This window comes from Nomascus leucogenys, chromosome X (assembly GCF_006542625.1).
Source record: "Nomascus leucogenys isolate Asia chromosome X, Asia_NLE_v1, whole genome shotgun sequence".
NCBI classification, from domain to species: domain Eukaryota; kingdom Metazoa; phylum Chordata; class Mammalia; order Primates; family Hylobatidae; genus Nomascus; species Nomascus leucogenys.
The window spans coordinates 109,757,844-109,781,269 of record NC_044406.1 but is presented as its reverse complement, the minus strand read 5'-3'; the positions used below and the strand labels follow the sequence as shown (position 1 = coordinate 109,781,269).

The 23,426-nt window shown below is 40.8% G+C and overlaps 1 protein-coding gene across 8 annotated transcripts in view; it reads left to right on the top strand.

Annotated features, from left to right (window-relative positions):
• The window catches only part of THOC2 (THO complex 2), a 135,633-nt gene that overhangs the window by 47,877 nt on the left and 64,330 nt on the right, over nucleotides 1-23,426 (top strand). For all 8 annotated transcript variants that reach the window (XM_030806599.1, XM_030806595.1, XM_030806596.1 and 5 more), the window contains exons 9-12: nucleotides 12,134-12,226; nucleotides 17,451-17,606; nucleotides 18,485-18,657; nucleotides 19,923-20,118. In XM_030806599.1, coding sequence (XP_030662459.1) covers nucleotides 12,134-12,226; nucleotides 17,451-17,606; nucleotides 18,485-18,657; nucleotides 19,923-20,118 — 618 coding nt within the window. The remainder of the gene's footprint in view (nucleotides 1-12,133; nucleotides 12,227-17,450; nucleotides 17,607-18,484; nucleotides 18,658-19,922; nucleotides 20,119-23,426) is intronic.

Genomic DNA, 23,426 nt, shown 5'->3' with positions numbered 1-23,426 from the left:
GGCCAGGCGTGGTAGCTCATGCCTGTAATTCCAGCATTTTTGGAGGGCGAGGCAGGTGGATCATCTGAGGTTGGGACTTTGAGAGCAGCCTGAACAACGTGGAAAAACCTCATCTCTACTAAAAGTACAAAATTAGCCGGGCGTGATGGTGCATGCCTGTAATCCCAGCTACTCGGGAGGCTGAGGCAGGAGAATTGCTTGAACTCAGGAGGTGGAGGTAGTGGTGAGCCGAGATCGTGCCATTGCACTCCAGCCTGGGCAACAAGAGCGAAACTCTGTCTTAAAAAAAAAAAAAAAAAAGAAAAAAAAGAAAATGTCTTCTCATTGTGAGAATCTGCAGTCTTAAGGGCCACTGAGGGTAGGGGAAGAAATGTCAGGTATTTTTGAAAAGTTGTGGCCTTGAAGGTAAAGTAAGGAAAGCTATGAAAATCAGGAACTGCTTAGGTGATGTAACCTTGAGAGTTGGCTCCCAAGCCTATATGGTCAATCTGTGTGTTGGTCCCTGGCCTAATTCCACCATACCCCTTTCCCATCACTACCTGAAAATGTTCACAATCCCTTTCCCCAACTCATATGTTGACCAGCTGGGTCTTATTTGGATTAATAGGCTTCTTTTTTTTTTCCCCTTAATGCTAGTATTATTCTGTGATATCAATGACAGTGAGAGGTTGAGCATCCCAAATCCACAAAGCTCCGAAATCCAAAACTTTTTGAGCACTGAATGATGTTCAAAGGAGATGATTGGAGCATTTTGGATTTTGGGTTTTCAGATTTGGGATGCTCAACCAGTATGCAAATATTCCAAAATCTGAAAAAAAATTCCAAAATCTAAAACACTTCTGGTCCCAGGCATTTTAGATGAGGGATACTCAACTTGTACAGTAGAGGATTTGGGGACAGCATGAGAGACAGCACAAAGGACAGGAAGGGAGTACAAGAAAGTGTGAAGGTACCAGAAGACAAACTTGTCTGGAGTTGTCTTGTTACAGGAAAGGAAGAGGAGGTGATAGGTCTCATCCATATTGCCCTCTGATTTCTGGATTCAAAACACAGTAATAGTAGTTGTGGTAGTACCATGGTTCAACCCTATTATACATACCCCAAATTCATTCATTTAAGAAATATAGATGGAGCATCTATATTTGTGCAAGGTAGTGTACTAGGTACTGAGGCTATATCTGCAAACAGAAATTCTTACTTTTTTAGTGTTTAGATTCTGAGTAAATTATATGTTAGAAAATAATTAATGAGATGGGGAAAAATACAGAGCAAGATAAGATCAGGAGTGGTAGTTTGCAATTTTAACTAGAATAGTGAGAATACTCATTGAAAAGGTGAGATTTAAGCAAAGACATGAAGGATATGAGGATGTAAACTGCATAGATGTCTGAGGAAGAGCCTCTAGGCCAATGGAACAGTCAATGCAACGGCTCTAAGGTGTGAGCATGCCTGACGTGTTGAAGAACAGTAAGGAGGTCAGTGTGGCTGTATCAGAGTGATTGAGTAGAACAGTAGGAGATGAGATCAGAGATGTGGGGGATGAGATCACAGAGCCAGTGCAAGGTTTTTGATTTTGATACTGAGTGAAGTCAGTGGAGGGTTTTGAGTAGGGTAGTGATGTGATCTAACTTAGCTTTACATTTGGTTTCTCTCTCATTTTATTGTGAAGATTTTCAAATCTAGAAAAGAGTGAATAGTATAATGAATACTTATAACCCCATTACTTACAATTAAGTTTATTAACATGTTGCCATATTAAAAATATTAATTTATGTTACAAATATCATGAAAGCTTCTTCCTAAATACTATAGTGTACGGTTTTTAAAAGAAAGGGCATTTTCCTTTTTTTTTCTTTTTTGAGATGGAGTTTCACTCCCGTTGCCCAGGCTGGAGCGCATGGCGCGATCTCAGCTCGTGGCAACCTCTGCCTCCTGGGTTTAAGCGATTCTCCTGCCTCAGCCTCCTGAGTAGCTGGGATTACAGGTGCCTGCCACCACGCCTGTCTAATTTTGTGTTTTTAGTAGAGGTGGGGTTTCTCCACGTTGGTCAGGCTGGTCCCGAACTCCCGACCCCAGGTGATCCTCCAGGATCAATTTCATAACATAACTAGATTACTGTCATATAATAAACCTAGACTGTATTCATATTTTCCAAATTGTCCCCAAAATGCATTTTACACCTGGTCTGTTCAAATGATGATCTAATCGAAGACCACATGTTGTATTTGATTGTCAAGATTCTTCGTCTCTTTTAATTTAGAATAGTTCCCCACCTTCTCCATTTTTTAATGGCCTTGACTTATTGATGAGACCATTCCTAGAAGACCTCATCTTTTGGATTTATCTAATTGCTTTTTCATCTTATTTGTTCTTTATTTCCTGTATTTGTTATATACTTGGAGTTAGGTTTAAAGGCTTGATTATGTTCAGGTAAAATATTTAATGGCAAAAATACTTTATAGATTATGTAACATCTAATGTTCTACTGTCTTTAAATGGTTCAGTAAGTTTGTGATAGTCTGATCCCTCAGTTATACAATGGCATCCCCCCAACCCCCCACCACCTTTCCCTTCAATAACAAATTATCTGCAGGTTGATACTTTGGCAGCCTGGGAATAACCAGTTTCTCATCAACTTTACGTTAAATGGTTTAGAATCCATGGATGACCTTTGCTTGAGCCACCTTTCCCTTTAGGGGTTCCAAATTGATGATTTACTAATTTTATCATGCCCTATATATTTATTAGCTATCATTCTTCTAATAAAGAAGAGTTGTCCCTTACTAACTCAGGCTGTTTGCTTTCTTTGAAATACAGTTCCTACTGGAAAGGCAGGACAAATGATTAATATTTTCCCACTAATTACGAGCTATCAGAGTAAGGAGTTTCTTTAATAGCAACCTCTAGTGGTGACGTGAGTTGGGTGTGTACGTGTGTGTCTGTGGTGAGAGAGAGAGAGAGAGAATGCATGTGTGTGTGTGGTTACTTAGATTTTCAATGGATCAGTCTGATTGTGTGTGGCAGCAGTGGATATCGATGAGATTATGAATGTATTTGAAGGCAAACCAATAGTGTTTGCTGATTGATTGGATACAGGATGTGGGAGAGTTAAGGACTATTCTGAAGTTTTTTGGACTGAGCAGTTAAAAAGATAATGTTGTCACCAACTTAGGGAAAATTTCAGGTAGATTGGGTTTGGAGTGTTGGGAGGGAGAATTAGGAATTCACTTTGTGCATGTTAAGTTTGAGATGTCTCTTAGACATCCAAGTGTAGATAATCGATAAATGGATCTGAACGGGTGGGTTGCCCCTCCACACCTGTGGGTGTTTTTCGTTAGGTGGAATGAGGGACTTGGAAAAGAAAGAGACACAGAGATAAAGTATAGAGAAAGAAAAAAAAGGGGACCCAGGAGACCGGCGTTCAGCATACGGAGGATCCACGCTGGCCCCTGAGTTCCCTTAGTATTTATTGATCATTATTGGGTGTTTCTCGGAGAGGGGGATGTGGCAGGATCATAGGATAATAGTGGAGAGAAGGTCAGCAGGTAAACGTGAACAAAGGTCTCTGCATCATAAGCAAGGTAAAGAATTAAGTGCTGTGCTTTGGATACATATACACGTAAACATCTCAATGCCTTAAAGAGCAGTATTGCTGCCCGCATGTCCCACCTCCAGCCCTAAGGCAGTTTTCCCCTATCGGTAGATGGAATATACGATTGATCGGGTTTTACACCGAGACATTCCATTGCCCAGGGACGAGCAGGAGATAGATGCCTTCCTCTTGTCTCAACTGCAACGAGGCATTCCTTCCTCTTTTACTAATCCTCTTCACAGACCCTTTATGGGTGTCGGGCTGGGGGACAGTCAGGTCTTTCCCTTCCCATGAGGCCATATCTCAGGCTATCACAGGGGGAGAAACCTTGGACAATACCTGGTTTTCCTAGGCAGGGGTCCCTGCAGCCTTCCGCAGTGTTTTGTGTCCCTGGGTACTTGAGATTAGGGAGTGGTGATGACTCTTAACAAGCATGCTGCCTTCAAACATTTGTTTAACAAAGCACACCTTGCACAGCCCTTAATCCATTTAACCCTGAGTTGACACAGCACATGTTTCAGGGAGCACAGGGTTGGGGGTAGGGTTACAGATTAACAACATCTCAAGGCAGAAGAATTTTTCTTAGTACAGAACAAGATGGAGTCTCCTGTGTCTACTTCTTTCTATACAGACACAGTAACAATCTGATCTCTCTTTCTTTTCCCCACATGGATCCCCACATGGAGTAAATAATTGGATATATGGACCTGGTGTTCAAGAGAATAGACCAGGCCAGAAATAGAAATGTGGTCATCAAAAGCATGTAGATGCTATTTAAATATATGACATTGGGTGAAATCACTAAGGGTTGTATACAGAGAGGCAAGAGAAGAGAACCAAGGACTAAGTCTTGGGGCACTCCAGTGTTAAGGGTCTAGGAGAAGATGAGGAACCAGCAAATAAGGTAGATGAGGAACAACATGTAAAGTAGGAAGAAAACAGAGAATGTGGCATTTTGGAAGCTAAATAGAGGAAGGAATGATTAACCATCAAATGTCTCTGATAGGTCATTTAAGGACTGAAAATTAACCACTGGAGGGAGGTCAAAACTAGCAGTTTTGGTGGAATTGGGTGATATTAAGAGATAATGGGAAGCGTAGAATTGGAGACAGTGACAATTGACAACTTTATCAAGCAGTTGCTATAAAGGGGTGCAGACCAAATGGGATGGTAGATGGCAAGGGAAGTGGGCTCGAGATTTTTTTAAGATGGAAGAGAGAATGTATTTGTATTCTGATGGGTATGACTGAGTGGAAAGGGGAGAGCTGGTGTTACAGGGGAGAGAGGTGAGAATTATTTGGAGCAGTGTTCTTGAGGATAGAGAAAATGGAGTTTGGTGCTTAAATGGGTGGATTAACTTTAGGAGGATAGAGAGTTTATCATAACAGGTATAAAGGCAATATATGTAGATATAGTTGGGTAGGTGTGATTGGGAGTCTGTAGAAGTCCAATTGATCTAATTTTCTTACTGAAGTAGAAAGCAAGGACATTAGCTGAGAGGATGAGAGAGGAGGTATTGGAGGTTAGGAGAGAAGGTAGGGAAGTACAGTTATGTGCTGCACAATGATGTTTCGGTCAACAATGGACCACATATATGACAGTGGTTGCATAAGATTATAATGAAACAGGAACATGTAGCTGAAGAAGAGGCCCAAGAAAAGGAAACTACAGGAGAAGAACCCCCAAGAAAATTCACAGTAAAGGGTTTAGCAGAAGCTTTTCAGCAAGCTCCTTAAAAAGTTTGAAAACATGGGCCAGGCACAGTAGCTCACGCCTGTAATACCAGCACTTTGGGAAGCCGAGGCGGGGGGATCACTTGAGGTCAGAAGTTCGAGACCAGCCTGGCCAACATGGAGAAACCCTGTCTCTACCCAAAAACGGAAAAATTAGCTGGGCTTGGTGGTGCACACCTGTAATCCCGGCTACTAGGGTGGCTGAGGCAGGAGAATCACTTGAACGTGAGAGGTGGAGATTGCAGTGAGCCGAGATCGTGCCACCGCACTGCAGCCTGGGCGACAGGGCAAGATTCCATCTCAAAAAAAAAAAAAAAGTTTGAAAACATGGACCCCAACGCTGACCAAGGTTTTTATTAATAGAGAGGAATGTACATGGCGCATTATCTGCTTACAAGCGAATCTGTGATGAAACAAACCAGGCAAACCATCGTCGCATGGACATATTTCTGAAAAGAGTGACACCTCCTCAAGAAAAGCCTCAGGTCCTTCAGGAGGTATTCCAGAAGAAGACATTGTCATCATAGATGACCGCTTCATGAGTGTTATTGCCCCTAAACATCTTCTAGTGGGACAAGATGTGGAGATGGAAGACAGTGATATTGATGATTCTGATCCTGTGTAGGCCTAGGCTCATGTGTGTGTTTGTGTCTTAGTTTTTAACAAAACTGTTTAAAAAGCTTAAAACAAATCTTTTTTTTTTTTTTTTGAGACGGAGTTTTGTTCTCCCTGCCAATGCTGGAGTGCAGTGGCGCAATCTCGGCCTCACTGCAGCCTCTGCCTCCTGGGTTCAAGCCATTCTCCTGCCTCAGCCTCCCAAGTAGCTGGGATTACAGGCACCTGCCACTAAGCCTGGCTAATTTTTTGTATTTTTAGTAGAGATGGGATTTCACCATATTAGCCAGGCTGGTCTTGAACTCCTGACCTCAGGTGATCCGCCTGTCTCAGCCTCCCAAAGTGCTGGGATTACAGGCATGAGCCACTGCGCCTGTCCAACAAATCTTAAAAGTACAAAAAAGCTTATAGAATAAGGATATAAAGAAAACATATTTTTGTACAGCTGTACAGTGTGTTTGTGTTTTAAGCCAAGCGTTATTACAAAAAAGTCAAAAAGTTAAAAAATATTAAAAAGCTTATAAGGTAAGAAAGTTACAGTAAGCTAAGCTTAATTTATTTTAATTTATTAAAGAAAGAAATATTAAAAAATTTAATGTAACCTAAGTATATAATGTTTATAAAATATATAGTAGTGTACAGCAATGTCTTAGACCTTCATATTCACTTACTAACTTACCCAGAGCAACTTCTGATCCTGCACACTCCATTCTTGGTGGGTGTCCTACACAGGTGTACCATTTTAAATATTTTATACTGTAATTTTTTTGTTCCTTTTCTATGTTTAGATAGGTTTAGATACACAAACACTTATCATTGTTTTACAGTTGCCTATAGTATTCAATATAGTAACTTGCTGTACAGGTTTGTAGCCTAGGAGCCATAGAGTATTCCATATAGCCTACATGTGTAGTAGGTTATGTACCATATAGGCTTGTGTAAGTATGCTCTAAAGATGCATTGAATGTATCTCCATTGTTAAGTGATACATGATATAGTTGAGTGAATGGCTAAGACAAAGGGAGCATGATTGTCCAGCAGCATTAAGGGCCCATTTGAGGACAGATACATGAAATTGGCATTATGGAAGGATTGTCATTAGTGGTAATAATAAGATTTAGGATATGGAGTAAGTGGTTAAGATAGGGTATAGAAGATCTTTGGAAGAGAAAGGGTTCAGGAGAACCAAGAGGCTACGTGGTAGAAGGCTCACTTACATGTATATGAAAATCTCCAAAAGTTAAGAATTGTAGTCAGAGTGACAGAGGCTAATATTGTTGCAAAATGAAGGGCAGTTGACTCAAGGATCCATAAATGGCATCAATAGGACATCACTGAAAGTGGCATAGTGGGGAACTCCAGAGCTCCGTCTCTCCACAAAAACAACATAATGAAGTGGAAAAAACTATCAACTTTGCTGCTGCCTTATTCTTCCCCAGTCCTTTCCCTGGTTGGTGTAAGTTTTTTTTTTACTATATTCTAGAGCTCTACAAAGTTAATTGAGAGTGCTGTGGCATTTTAAATTGCCTGCCTACTAGCCCCTACACCCAGATCAGTGGTAGCCATGGTGATAGAAGCCCACACTCCTGGTGCAGGTTGCTAATGCTAGAGGGAGCAAAGAATTGTGTTTTTGGGTTTTAATCTGGCTGCCTGCTCCCTGAAGGACCCACATAGGGGCCTACTTTTGTATCTTTTGACTGGGAGTATTCTCAGGGCTGGTATGGCTTTTGCCAAAAGGACTTAAAGGCACAATTATTGTCTGTAATGGCCTGGAGCAAGGGACAACAGCTGAGACAAGCAGTAGTGAGGCCAAAAAGCCTGAGAAGGAAGACATTAGAAAAAGAGATACATGGGGAAAAAGAGCTTTTTAGAAAGCTGTCATATATACCATAAGAAGGTCATGCTTATGCTCAGAGCTGGGCACATGCCCAAAAAAGGCCAACAGAGACCCTAAGCTTTCTCTTCTGGGTCTGAGTAGGCAGGAAGTGAAGACCGAGGCAGAGCTGCGAATGGTATGGCCAGACTTTGAGGAGTGTCCTAATGCACTCTCTTTTCCCATTTATTTTTGCTCCAGGTCTTTAAAAAAACTGTCAATATACTAGTTGGTCACTAAACTAACAGAACATAGATTCAAGTGGCCACACGTGATGAAGAATACAAACTTTACAAAAAAAGTTTATAAAAGTCACTAAACACACACACAACAGTAAATCCACAATAAGCAGCATCAACCAACTTCTGGGTATTTGAGGGTGGAGAAGAATCTGATCTCAATAGTTGCTACATAATATTAAATATGTCCAGTTTTTTTTTTTTTTTTTTTTTTTTTGAGACAGAGTCTCCCTTTGTCACCCAGGCTGAAGTGCAGTGGCACAATCTCAGCTCACTGCAACCTCTGTCTCCAGGGTTCAAGTGATTCTCCTGCTTCAACCTCCTGAGTACAGCTGGGACTACAGGTGCACACCACCATGCCTGACTAATTTTTGTCTTTATAGTAAAGACAGGGTTTCACCATGTTGGCCAGGCTGGTTTCAAACTCCTGACCTCAGTTGATCTGCCTGCCTCAGCCTCCCAAAGTGCTGGGGTTACAAGTGTGAGTCACTGTGCCCAGCCTAGATAAGGAATTTAAATCAATAGTCCTAAAATGCTTTATGAGCTAAAGGAAACCAGGAGTGTGCTGTCTCACCAAATAGAGAACATCCATAAAGAGATACAAAATTATGAAAAGGAACCAAACATTCTGGAGTTGAAAAGTACAATAACTGAAATAAAAAATTCACTGTGGAGGTTCAACAATAGATTTGAGCAGGCAGAAGAAGCCAAGCCAAAGAAAGAACACTGGTTAAAGTAACTCTAGGTAAAATATAAAAGCCAGTACTATTACATTTGTGGTTTGTAACTCCTCTTTTTTTCCTATATGACTTAAAAGACAAATACATAAAATAATTATGAATCTTTAAAAAAAATTTCAACTTTTATTTTAGACTCGGGGTACATGTGCAGGTTTGTTACCTGGGTATATTGTGTGATGCTGAGGTTTGGGGTACAATTCATCCCATCACCCAGGTTATAAATCTGTCAAATGGCACACGATAAAAATGTAATTTGTGACTAACAATAGATGGGGAGGGGCAGAGATGTATAGGTGCAGAGGTTTTGTACACTATTGAAGTGAAGTTGGTATTAATTCAAACTAGGTTGTTTTAAGTTTAAAATGTTAATTATTATACCCAAAGGAACCACTAAGAAAATAATTAAAAACTAAACAGAAAAAAGAAGAAGGGGATCAAAATGGTGCACACACACAAAATCAAACAAAAAAGGCAGTGATAGAGGAAATGAGGAACAAAAATATGACAGAAAACAGCAAAATGATAGAAGTTCATCCTTATCTATAATTATTTTGAATGTAAGTGGATTAAACTCACCAATTAAAAGGCAAGAGTTTGGCAGAATGTATAAAAAAATCATGATCCAGCTATGTACTGTGTATAAGGAACTCACTTTAGAGATACAAATAGCTTGAAACTGGAAGTATGGAAACATATTCTGTGCAAGCATTATGCTGGAGATACCTGGGGTGGCTATGCTAATATCAAAGTAGACTTTAAGACAATAAGTTTTTACAAGAGACAATGAAAAACATTATATAATGATAAAATGGATAACCCATTGAGAAGATATAACAGTTATAAACATACCTGTACCAAACAACAGAGCCCCAGAGTATTTGAAGCAAACATTGGCAGACTTGAAGGAAACATAGTTGTGTAATTATTGGACATTTCCATACCCTATTTTCATTAATGGTTAGAACAATTAACCATTACTTGACAAAAGATGAGTAAGAAAATAGAAGACTTGAACAACGTTATGTATATAGAACATTACACCCAACAACAGAATCTATATTCTTCTCAATGCACATGGAACATTCTTTAGAATAGACCATATATTAGGCCACAAAACAAGTCTCAGTTGAAATCATACAAAATATCATCTCTGACCACAACAGAATGAAACTAGATTGCAACAATAGTGAGGGAGTAGTGAGTGATATGAAATTCAAAGCTGGGTGGATAGAGGGAGAATAGTCTGGAAGCAACAATAAAAAGCAAAAAGAAAACTGCCACATCACCTCCAGGCCTGGTAGTGTGAGGCGTCTGAGGAAAACAGCTACCAGTTAACTGGGTTACAATGGCAGTGCTGTTCCCAGGGTGAACCAGGCTCTGTGTGAGCACCACGGTGAAAAGAACCTTTAGATGAGAAGTTTGGATATAGGGAATTTTGCTGAGAATGGATCATGAATTCCATATGATTCCGTGGAAGTATTTCAAGGATGTGGAAAGGTATGATGGGACAGAACAGGGATTGTGCATAACAGTATGTGGATGAGACTGTGGGACGTATTGTGGTGATTTATTTAAACAAGAATGAAGGGAGTAATGAATGTGGCCCTGGTACATTCAAGTCAGGTAGTGGAGGAGAGGTTGTCAATAAGTTAAATAAGCTTTTGTGAGTTTGTTTTGAAACCCTGGCCACAATTCGTTTTTATGGGAAAATGTTTTGCTACTAAATAACCATTTATAAACATTTATTTTTACATGTTTTTAAAATTATTTTGAGATGGAGTCTCTCTTTGTCACCCAGGCTGGAGTGCAGTGGTGTGATCTCGGCTCACTGCAGCCTCCGCCTCCCGGGCTGAAGTGATTCTCCTGCCTCAGCCTCCCAAGTAGTTGGTATTACAGGTGCCTGCCACCACGCCCAGCTAATTTTTGTATTTTTAGGAGAGACAGGGTTTCATTGTGTTGTCCGGGCTGGTCTTGAACTCCTGACCTCAGGTGATCTGCCCACCTTGGCCTTGCAAAGTGTTGGGATTACAGGCGTGAGCCACTGTGCCTGGCCTGTAAACAAATTAGAATTAGGAAACTATTGTTACATTGAAGACATCTCATCTGTTTTTAAAAAATAGAGTGAAACAATGCCTTCTATAAATGATACACATTAGTTTGGTTAGCTTTGTATTTTATTTGCATAATATCATAATTGTGGGAGGAACCTTACATACAAAGGGCTCATTTTCAGTATTGACTATAAAAAGAACATAGTGTATTGTTACTGTTTGCTTTTTATTTACATTTGGCCAGTTAGTTATTGCCAGTTATTCTCACTTACTGTTCCATTCATCTGACCTCGGCAGTGTTAAAATTAGCTTTGAAAATTGATAGCATTCAAAGATTCTTATGTTTCTATGTAGGGTCCTCATGGCTGGCCTGGAATTGACTTTGCCATTCTGTACTTTAAAACATCGATTTATTCATCTGTAATATTTATGTACACCTGTTTTGTGGGGAACATCAGCTGACAGACAGATATACTTAGCATAAAACCCAAGAAATAAAATTAAAGGAAGAAAAATATAAAGCAAATGCTGATGGTTCTTCTGCACTTGTCAGTTTGTCTATCTGCGTCTCCACTGAGAACTAACTTGAAAAAGCAAGTTAAGAAAACACACATGTATCAGCCAGGCGTGGTGGCTCATGCCTGTAATCTCATCACTTTGGGAGGCTGAGGTGGGAGGATTGCTAGAGCCCAGGAGTTTGAGATCAGCCTGGGCAACATAGTGAGACCCCATCTCTACTAAAAAAAAAAAAAAAAAGGCTGGGTGTGGTGGCATATACCTGTAGTTCCAGCTACTCAGGAGGCTGAAGTGGGAGGATCGCTTGAGCATGAGAGGTCAGAACTGCAGTGAGCCGTGATCATGCCTCTGCACTCCAGACTTGGTGACAGAGTGAGACCCTGTCTCAAACCCCCCAAAAACCAAAAAACACACAAAAACCGGAAAAGAAAACACACATATAAACAGAACTGCAGACTAAATCTGTGCATTATAAAATCTCACTTATGCTATTCAGTTGTGAGATTTTATTTAAATGTTAACCTGCACTGTAAATTGTGTCCATTTTTGAAATTGCTTTCTTTGTGTTCTTCAGAAGATGTTCCAATGTGAAAAGGGATGTTGGCATAATAATCCTTGTATTGAATTCAGATGTTTGGTAAGATAAGGAAGCACAGTGAAGCATTTTCTTGGCCTAGAGTATTTGATCTAATTGTTCTTAATTATTGGTAGGTGAAGGATATTGCTTTAATTGTCCTTTCTGCACTAAGTAGAAACTTTTTTTTATATTTCTAGGAACCAAATGGCGAGACACCATCATCTTTATACAGAGTTGCAGCAGTACTTCTACAATTTAATCTTATTGATTTAGATGATCTTTATGTACATGTAAGTCAAGTGGGCTGCTAAGAATACTTGGTTGTCTGTCCCAAGGGTAGGGAAGAGGAGTAGGTAGCCACATAGCACCCCCAGGATTGGGTTGGTTCTAGGTTCTCAAGTCTTACTCTTTGAAGCCCCAATACATTGTTGATTTGTGTTTACTTTATAAAGTGAATAAATTTAGTTATTTGGCAGTCTGTGAAAATTAAATACCTTTTTGGTCACCTTTATGGAGTTTAAGTTTTGGTCACCTTTACAGAGTTTAAGTTTGGATATGAAGTTCAAGTTCTTAACTGTCATCAAGGCATAGCTCATGGGGAGAGAGGCCAAGTTCTAACCAATGTAGTTTTTTAAGCCTTTTTATTTTTATTTTTATTTTTTTATTTTTTTTGCACACAAAACAACATTTTCTAAAAATACATACAAACAAAAAGATGCATATCAAACATATTAGGAAGGTTGCACATGGGAAGACGGGGTATAGAAATGGAGGGTGGGAATTAAAGAAAATAAATGAGAGAGGGACTTTGTATGGATCAGTGATAATAACTCAATCCTCTATTTGACAAAGAAGGAGAAGGAAGAGGAAGAAAAATAAAGTGGGATAAAGGATCAGAAAGGGAGGAAAATAGAAAAAAATAGAGTATGACTCCAGGGTAGACCTGTTTTGTTGTCACTGGGTTGGTTGGTTGGTTTGTCTGTTGTATTTTTCATATGTTTCACCATGTTGGCCAGGCTGGTGTCGAACTCCTAGCCTCAAGTAATCAACCCGCCTCGGCCTCCCAGAGTGCTGGGATCACAGGCGTGAGCCACCACGTCCAGCCCCCACATTGTGTCTGGCCTCCGTGGTAGACCTCCCAGATGGGGCGGCCGGGCAGAGGCGCTCCCCACATCCCAGATGGGGCGGCCGGGCAGAGGCGCTCCTCACTTCCCAGACGGGGCGGCCGGGCAGAGACGCTCCTCACTTCCTAGACGGGGAGGCGGCCGGGCAGAGGCGCTCCTCACTTCCCAGACGGGGCGGCCGGGCAGAGGCGCTCCTCACTTCCCGGACGGGGCAGCCGGGCAGAGGCGCTCCTCACTTCCCAGACGGGGCGGCCGGGCAGAGGTGCTCCTCACTTCTTCCCAGATGGGGCGGCCGGGCAGAGGCGCTCCTCACCTCCCAGACGGGGCGGCTGGGCAGAGGCGCTCCTCACTTCTTCCCAGACGGGGTGGCCGGGCAGAGGCGCTCCTCACTTCTTCCCAGAAGGGGCAGCCGGGCAGAGGCGCTCCTCACTTCCCAGACGGGGCGGCCGGGCAGAGGCGCTCCTCACATTCCAGACGGGGCGGCCGGGCAGAGGCGCTCCTCACCTCCCAGATGGGGCGGTGACCGGGCAGAGGCGCTCCCCACATCCCAGACGATGGGCGGCCGGGCAGAGGCCCTCCTCACATCCCAGATGATGGGCGGCCGGGCAGAGGCACTCCTCACTTCCCAGACGGGGTGGCCCGGCAGAGACGCTCCTCACCTCTTCCCAGACGGGGCGGCCGGGCAGAGGCGCTCCTCACCTCGCAGACGGGGTGGCAGCCGGGCAGAGGCGCTCCCCACATCCCAGACGATGGGCGGCCAGGCGGAGACGCTCCTCACTTCCTAGACGGGGTGGCGGCCGGGCAGAGACGCTCCCCACCTCCCTGACGGGGCAGCCGGGCAGAGGCGCTCCTCACATCCCAGACGATGGGCGGCCAGGCAGAGACGCTCCCCACCTCCCTGACGGGGCGGCGGGCCGGGTAGAGGATGCAATCCCAGCACCCTGGGAGGCCAAGGCAGGCGGCTGGGAGGCGGAGGCTGCAGCGAGCTAAGACCACGCCACCGCACTCCAGCCCGGGCAACACCGAGCTGGAGTTGAGCAAGACCCCATCTGCAGTCCGAGCACCTCGGGAGGCCGAGGCGGGCAGACCACTCAAGGTCAGGAGCTGGAAACCAGCCTGGCCAACATGGCGAAACCGCGCCTCCAGCCAAAGGAGAAAAACCAGGGAGGGGTGGTGGCGCGCGGCCGCAATCCCAGGCAGGCTGCAGGCCGAGGCAGGAGAATCACGGGAGCTGGAGGCAGGGAGTCTGCAGCGAGCCGAGTACACTCCAGCCTGGGCCACAGAGGGAAGAAAAGAAAGAAAAAGAAACAGAGACGAAGGAAGGACGGAAGGAAGCAAGCCTTTTTATTATCTACAAATGATGGGAAATACAAAGTTACCTATATACTGCTTCTTTCTCTCTAAAATGTTAATTTTAGGCATTCAGGATGAATGGGGAACTTCGTTAGTGTATTTTTATATTTAATATATTTTAAAAATATTTTTCTTGTGTTATTCGTGTGCACTAAATGACTATTATGTTTTTATTGCTGGACCCAGAATGTAGAAGAGTTCATGATTGTGGCAGATGACCTCTAGTTTAACAAAAATTTAGTCATCAGTTTGAAAATCTAGGCTAATAGTATATAAATTCCTCTTCTATTAGGTTTTGCATTAGGATATCTATTAATTTAAAACAAGTATGTCCAAAGGTGATATCATCTTCACTGCCTTTGAAATAACTTTATTAACATCATTGCCTATTTTTGTATACTGTGGCTACAGAGTTGAGTAAAACTTGGTCTTTACCTTGGAAGCAGTCATAGTCTAGGAAGGGAGAAAAAAATTTTGCATTATTTAATAGGTACTGTATTGGAGATATTCACAAAGCTCAGAATAGATAGTGACCATATCTGTCTTGGGGGGTTTTGGAAGACTTTCCCAAACTAGTGATGTTGAACTGGGATCTTGATAGACAAGTAGGGTCATCTAGGCTGAAATGGTAGCAAACTTTGTAGGTAGAATTAACTGAGTATAAAGGCAGGAGTTGTTGTTGTTGTTGTTGTTTTGAGACAGAGTCTCACTGTTGCCCAGGCTGGAGTGCAATGGTGCGATCTCGGCTCACTGCAGCCTCTGCCTCCTGGGTTCAAGTGATTCTCCTGCCTCAGCCTCCCAAGTACTTGGGATTACAGGCGCACGCCACCATGCCCAAGTAATTTTTGTATTTTTAGTGGAGATGGGGTTTCACCATATTTTTAGTAGAGATGGGATTTCACCATGTTGGCCAGGCTGGTCTTGAACTCCTGACCTCAGGTGATCTGCCTGCCTCAGCCTCCCAAAGTACTGGGATTACAGGCGTGAGCCACCGTGCCCAGCCAAGGCAGGAGATTTGAAAGGGCTTTTTTATCCGCTTACGGGACTGTCAGGAAGCTCAGAGTGGTTGGAGCCTAGAGTGGTATATAGGGGGAATGAGGATGGAATAGAGAAGAGCTAAACTGTTAACGGCTTAAGTGACATAGTAAGGAATCTGGATTTTTCTCTTGGGAGTGGAGAGCCATATTAGTATTTAAAGGAGAGATGTGATGTAGAAACTGAGAATATGGAAAATTGGACAGAAAAGGGAAAATTTAAAAACATAGGTATGACTTTAGAGGGAAGTATAGACCGGCATATGTGGAAAGTACAAATTGATGATAGATTTATTACTCATGATTGCATTTAGCAGTAAATGTAAGCAGACTAAGTGGTCCTGTTAATATGACAAAGATTGTCAAATGGAATTAAAAATGAGTTTATTGTTTATATGAGAAACAGCTTAAACTTAAGGATAATGAAATGTTGATGGTAAAAGGATGAGAAAATATATCAGCAAACTTACTATTGTTGGACAAAATAGACTTTTTGGCAGAAGGAGATAAAGAGGGCCACTTCATAATAACAAGATTGTGAAGATTGTGCTCACTAGGAAGATAAAACTGTTCTAACTTTACATGTATCTAATGACATATTCTCAAAATACACAGAAATAAAAGTTGAGAGAACTATAAGAAGAAACAGTTTGCCCATTAGTGGGAGTTGTAATTGTCTGGGTAAAAGATAAGGACCTATGGCTGGGCGCGGTGGCTCACACTGCTGATCCCAACACTTTGGGAGGCCAAGGCGGGCAGATCATCTGAGGTCAGGAGTTCGAGACCAGCCTGACCAACATGCTGAAATCCCATCTCTACTAAAAGTACAAAATCACCCAGGGGTGGTGGCGCACGCCTGTAATCTCAGCTACTCGACAGGCCGAGGCAGAATTGCCTGAAGCTAGGAGGCAGAGATTGCGGTGGGCCGAGATCGTGCCATTTCACTCCAGCCTGGGCAATGAGCAAAACTGTCTCAAAAAAAAAAAAAAAAGTAAAAAATAAAACAAGAGGACCTGTGCCAGGTGTATAAGTATAGCAATAAAAATGTGTTTAATTGCCAGGGGAGAACATACAGAATGAGAAAAAGTCTTGCTTACTTCCTTGCACTGGTCCATAGTGACTTTTCTCTCTCCCTCCCTCCTTTTTTTTTTTTTTGATAAATGGAATGAAATCTATAATGTTTAATATTTCATTATTATTTTCATTTACTGTTTACATTAAACCTAGTTAATGGAATAGATTATGCATTTCTAGGGGGCAGGAACACTTCTTTTATAGCTTATCATAGTGACTAGCAGAAACTACTAAGTAATTTGTTGCCTGAAGTTTTCTTTGTGTTAGGGTTATTTTATAAATGTCTACATTAATCATCTTCTACTCATACAAGGTGACTGTACTTGAGATACTTGAGCCTTTTTCATAATGGAGGGTTGACTATGCACATAGTACTTTTTCTTTTGCAATAAACTAGTAACTAGCTTGTGACTTAAATAAGCTCCTAGAAAAAGTGAGATGTCAAGTTACTAATAATTTTTCTACTTGAAATTTTTCATTTAGATGATTTAAATTTATCCCTTTGTGTTATTCAGTAGCTCACCTTTCGCAAATTGGATCCATATTGCAATGCTTTATTTAATTTGGAGTTTAGCCTTTAATGGGGAAATTTGTAATGTTTTTAATGGAACTGCTATATATTTTCTTGGGTAAACTAATGAATTCAATGGAAAACATCACTGTTGTGGTATTATATTAATTTAGGGACTCTGTCAGACAGAAGATGTGAAACTTTGAGCTGCGAGTTGGTTTTAAAAGGGGTACAGAATTCAGGTACTTAATTCTGTCAAATTATAAGAAAATAACTGAAATTTACTTAGAAGGCAAATGGTCACGAATAAGTTAGACTTCTTATTTATAGTTTTATCAGTTGAGAATAGTGTTTCCTTTTTATATGAACAAGTAGTTGGTATTAGCTGTTTTATGAAATTTTAATGTACCATTTTTAGCTTCTTCCAGCTGATAATTGCATTATGGATGAACACAAACGAGAAATTGCGGAAGCTAAGCAAATTGTTAGAAAGCTTACGATGGTTGTGTTGTCTTCTGAAAAAATGGATGAGCGAGAGAAAGAAAAGGAAAAAGAAGAGGAGAAGGTAGAGAAGGTATGTAATTCATTCTAGTAAAATTAACACTATCTTCTGGATTTTGAATTATGAAATTTAACTTCTAAATAGTCGTTTATGGAAGAATAATTTCTTAGTTTTCATTTTGCTGAAATCTCATTTTCTGGATCATTTGCTACAGTGGTTTTATTTTTAATCTGAATGGCTCCTTTTTAAGAGAAGCTGTCATTTTTTTTCTTGTATAAATTTCAAAATGTTTTCTAAGTAAAATCACAAGATGTATTGACTTTAATTGTCCTCTGTGTATTAGTGGCCCTCAAATCCTAAAGGGATTCTCAGAGATGATGAATTCTGGTTTCCTGTGGCACGATATAACATTAAGTAGAACTTAATTCCAAGTCTATAAACTGTAATGCCTGTGTCTGTTTTTTTTTTTATTTATTTATTGTTATTTTTGAGACAGGGTCTCACTCTTTCACCCGGGCTGGAGTGCAGTGGCATGATTACAGCTCATTGCAGCCTTCTACTTCCTGAGCTCAAGTAATTCTCCAGCCTTAGCCTCCCGAGTAGCTGGGACTACAGGCATGCGCCACCACACCTGGCTAATTTTTGTATTTTTTGTAGAGATGGGATTTCGCCATGTTGCCCAGGCTTGTCTCAAACTTCTGAGCTCAAGTGATCTGCCTACCTCAGCCTCCCACGTTCCTGGGACTATAGGTGTGAGCCAGTGCGCCTGACCCTGATGTTTTTTCAATAGCTAAAAATTTTGATTGTACTTGCAGGAATATATTGTTTAATTTCCCATGAATAGCAAATATTTTTGATGTGTTGCTTAGGTCAGTTTTTTAAGTGACAAAGTATTAAGATTTCTTGATGTCTGTATCCTGAGTATCTTAGTTTTGACTATTCATTTTTAGCCACCTGATAACCAAAAACTTGGCTTGTTGGAAGCCTTATTAAAGATTGGTGATTGGCAACATGCACAGAACATTATGGATCAGATGCCTCCATACTATGCAGCTTCACACAAGCTAATAGCCCTTGCTATTTGCAAGCTCATTCATATAACTATTGAGCCTCTCTACCGAAGGTATGTAACTGTATATTTTACTAATCATTGAGGTAGAAATAGCTTAGGACTACAACAAAATCTATATTTATCTTATCTCCTCAAACCAAGCATATATTTTAGTACCTTTTATCAAAAGATAAGAACTATTCACAGAGTGTATCAGTCTGATATATATTAATCAGTGACTTGTCTTCTAAAGTCTAGACCAGGGGTTCTAGAATGTGTGCTGCAGTGTAGTCTGAAAACTACAAGTTAGACTTCTAGGTTGGGTTTGTTCCATTGAGAGTTGAAACTCCATTTTTCTGGTTTTGACTTTTCCTCCTCTCAGTGGGTGGGAGGGGCAAAGAATTCCTGAGGTTTTTTCTTAGTGTAATTTTTCTCTATCCTGGCTGAGTGGCTCTGAGTGAGGACATTGCCTCTCTAATTCCCTTACCTTTCCTGGCATATAGGCTGCTGTTCTGGAAATTACTAGTTTAGCCTCTCTTATCATCCCCAGTTACTGTGTCATCTAGTCCTTTAGCTTTCTGCCTACTTGCAGGATACTTAGGAGCAGTATTGATAGCAGCTCTGGCTACAGCCCCATAGATCAGAGCCTGCCTCAAAAGCCTCAGCCTTGTGACTTTTGTGTAGCTGCTGGTTGCTGCCGTCAGTGTCACTTCATGGGCCGTGGGCCATGCAGGCTTCTTAGAGAGTGACCCCTGTGACTCCACAGTGGGACACCTGCTGAGCAGGTGAGAACTCTGGGTATGGTGTCCTAAAGTGACCCTCTTTTATTACATGACTCACTTTCCCTACCACTACATTCTACATATCCTAGGTTGTGGAATCCAGATTGAGAAATGTCAGTTGACTTGAATCAGTGTTGTTATATCCATATTTTTCTGTTTCATCTTCCAGTGCATCTTAGGTCCATCCCTTGTTCCCCATTCCCATATCCAAGTTGCCTATACTGGCCAAGTTTAAAAACAGATTCAGATGGTGTGTGTGAAATGTTCCTTGAAATCCACACTTCTCTGATTAAGCAGTTAATTTGGAACATTCTCCTCTGAGCTCTGATTTTTTTTTTCTAATGACTGTTGTTTTTATGTGTTTCTACCAGTTGAGAATTATCTGGTGTAATAAAGTTAGGCACAGTTGAAATGTAGAAAGCAAATATGAGCAAGAAGAAATTTCACTGATTAAGATAACTTTGTTAAAATTGTAGGTATTGTAGTTGTGTGTGTATATAGTTATATTTATTATATACTTATTTATTTATTTATTTATTTTACTTTTTAAAATAGAGTTGGCGTTCCTAAAGGTGCTAAAGGCTCACCTGTTAATGCTTTGCAAAACAAGAGGGCACCAAAACAAGCTGAGAGCTTTGAAGATTTGAGGAGAGACGTGTTCAATATGTTCTGTTACCTTGGTCCTCACCTTTCTCACGATCCCATTTTATTTGCAAAAGTGGTGCGCATAGGCAAGTCATTTATGAAGGAGGTAAGTAAGATTTTTCTTACAAACCTAAATTTTGAAATGAAAATGTTCTGAGTATACTTGTGTTATGAGTATCGTTAGAAATAAAAATATGAACCTCATTTAATAAAGGGTTGAGTGAGGTTTGTGGAAAATTCCAGTGTGTCATAACCATATACAGTCAAGTGTTGCTTAATGACAGGTGAGAAATGCATCATTAGGTGATTCGTCATTGTGCAAACATCAGAGAGTGTACTTATACAAGCCTAGATGGTATGACCTACTACATACCTAGGCTATATGGTATGGCCCGTTACTCCTAGGCTACAAACCTGTACAGAATGTTACTGTACTGAATACTGTGGGCAGTTGTAATACACTGTTAAATATCTGTGTATCTGAACATATCTAAACATATAAAAGGTAATACCTTGCACTAAGATGTTAGGACAGCCGTGATATCACTAGGCAATAGGAATTTTTTTAGCTCTAATATAATGTTATATGACCCTGGTCGTATATGTGGTCCATCAACCGAAACATTGTTAAATGGTGCATAACTGTATATATTAATATAAACCCAAATCTAGCGAGATTATTAGTCAAGTCCCTCACATGGGAAAATATACTTCAGACAAGTGGCCGCTTTTTGAATTCCCTTATAATTAGTGGTTACTTAGCATTCTTTTCCTTTGCTTACCTTCTAGTCATTTTCTTGAGTGTAGTTTTCAATCATTGCTGCTATGTGTAAGAAGTCTTTTCAGCCTCAGGCTGTTAAGGACCCATTCTTTTATTTATTTATTCTTTTAGTAAGATTTTTATTGAAATAGAACATACATATGGAAAAATACAGCTCAGTGACTTTCCCTAAACTAAGCACCCATATGTCCACTACCCAACTCAAGAAATAGTTTACAGTCCCACCAACAGTGTGAAAGTGTTCCTATTTCTCCAGCTCCTCTCCAGCACCTGTTGTTTTATGACTTTTTAATGATCGCCATTCTAACTGGTGTGAGATGGTATCTCATTGTGGTTTTGATTTGCATTTCTCTGATGCCCAGTGATGAGCATTTTTTCATGTGTCTGTTGGCTGCATAAATGTCTTCTTTTGAGAAGTGTCTGTTCATATCCTTCACCCACTTGTTGATGGGGTTGTTTGTTTTTTCTTCTAAATTTGTTTGAATTCTTTGTAGATTCTGGATATTAGCCCTTTGTCAGATGAGTAGATTGCAAAAATTTTCTCCCATTCTGTAGGCTGCCTGTTCACTCTGATGGTAGTTTGTTTTGCTGTGCAGAAGCTCTTTAGTTAATTAGATCCCATTTGTCAATTTTGGCTTTTGTTGCCATTGCTTTTGGTGTTTTAAACATGAAGTCCTTGCCCATGCCTATGTCCTGAATGGTATTGCCTAGGTTTTCTTCTAGGGTTTTTATGGTTTTAGGACTAACATTTAAGTCTTTAATCCATCTTTGTGGAAGACAGTGTGGCGATTCCTCAAGGATCTAGAACTAGAAATACCATTTGATCCAGCAATCCCATTACTGGGTATATACCCAAAGATTTATAAATCATGCTGCTATAAAGACACATGCACAGGTTTATTTATTGCGGCACTATTCACAATAGCAAAGACTTGGAGCCAACCCAAATGTCCATCAATGATAGACTGGATTAAGAAAATGTGGCACATATACACCATGGAATACTCTGCAGCCATAAAAAAGGATGAGTTCATGTCCTTTGTATGGACATGGATGAAGCTGGAAACCATCATTCTGAGCAAACTATCACAAGGACAAAAAACCAAACACCGCATGTTCTCACTCATAGGTGGGAATTGAACAATGAGAACACTTGGACACAGGAAGGGGAACTTCACACACTGGGGCCTGTTGTGGGATGGGGAGAGAGGGGAGGGATAGCATTAAGAGATATACCTAATGTAAATGACGAGTTAATGGGTGCAGCACACCAAAATGGCACATGTATACATATGTAACAAACCTGCACATTGTGCACATGTACCCTAGAACTTGAAGTATATAAAAAAAAAAAGAAATAGAATAGTACCTGCAACCTAGAGTCTTTCTCATGCTGCATTCTAGTTACTATCCTAACCATAACCATTCATGCTTTTTTTTTTAAATCAGCTTTGAGGTATAATTTAAATACAGTAAACTACAATTTTAAGTGTACAATTCGATGAGTTTTGACAAATGCATACAGTTGTATGTTCACCACCACAATCATGATATAGAAGTTCCCTCCTTCCATTGCTGTTCCTGGCAACCTCTGATAGGCTTTCCATCGCTATAGTTTTGCTTTTTCTACATCTTATTTAATAAATGGAATCATATGGTATATACTCTTTTCAGTTTAGTTTCTTCCACTCAAGCTTTTGAGATTTATCCAAGTTGCATGTATCAGTAGTTCCTTTATTGCTAAGTGATATTTTATTACATAGACATACCAGAGTGTAGCCACCAGTTGATGGACGTTTGGGTTGTTTCTACTTGGAGGCTATTATAAAGCTGCTTTCAATATTCTTGCACAAGCCTTGTGTCCCCAGGGGTGGGATTGATGGGTCATATGAGTAAGTATATGTTTAATTTCATAAGAAATTGCCGAACTGTTCCAAAGCATCTGTACCATTTTGCATTCCTAAGAGCTATTGTATGAGACTTCTAATTGTTCCACATTCCCACCAACACTTGGTGTTGTCACTCTTTTAAGTTTTAGTCATTCTAGTGGGTATGTAGTGGTATCTCACTGAGCTTTTAATTTTGTTCCAGTGACTAGGGATGTTGATCATCTTTTCATGTGCTTATTTGCCATTTATAGTTACCTTTAGTGAAATGTCTGTTCATGTCTCTTGCACATTTTTAAGTTGGGTTATTTGTCTTTTTATTATTGAGTTGTAAGAGTTCTTTATTCTGGATGCAAGGCCTTATCAGATATGTGATATTGGGAAATTTTTTTCTTAGTCTGATTTGCCTTTTCATTTTGTTAACTATCTTTTGACAGCAAAGAATTTTAACGTTTAATTCCAATTTAGTAGTATTTTTCTTTTTCTTTCTTTTTTTTTTTTTTTTTGAGACGGAGTCTCGCTCTGTCGCCCAGGCTGGAGTCCAGTGGTGCGATCTCAGCTCACTGCAAGCTCTGCCTCCTGGGTTCACACCATTCTCCTGCCTCAGCCTCCCGAGTAGCTGGGACTACAGGTGCCCGCCACCATGCCCGGCTAATTTTTTTTGTATTTTTAGTAGAGACGGGGTTTCACCGTGTTAGCCAGGGTGGTCTCGATCTCCTGACCTCGTGATCCGCCTGCCTCAGCCTC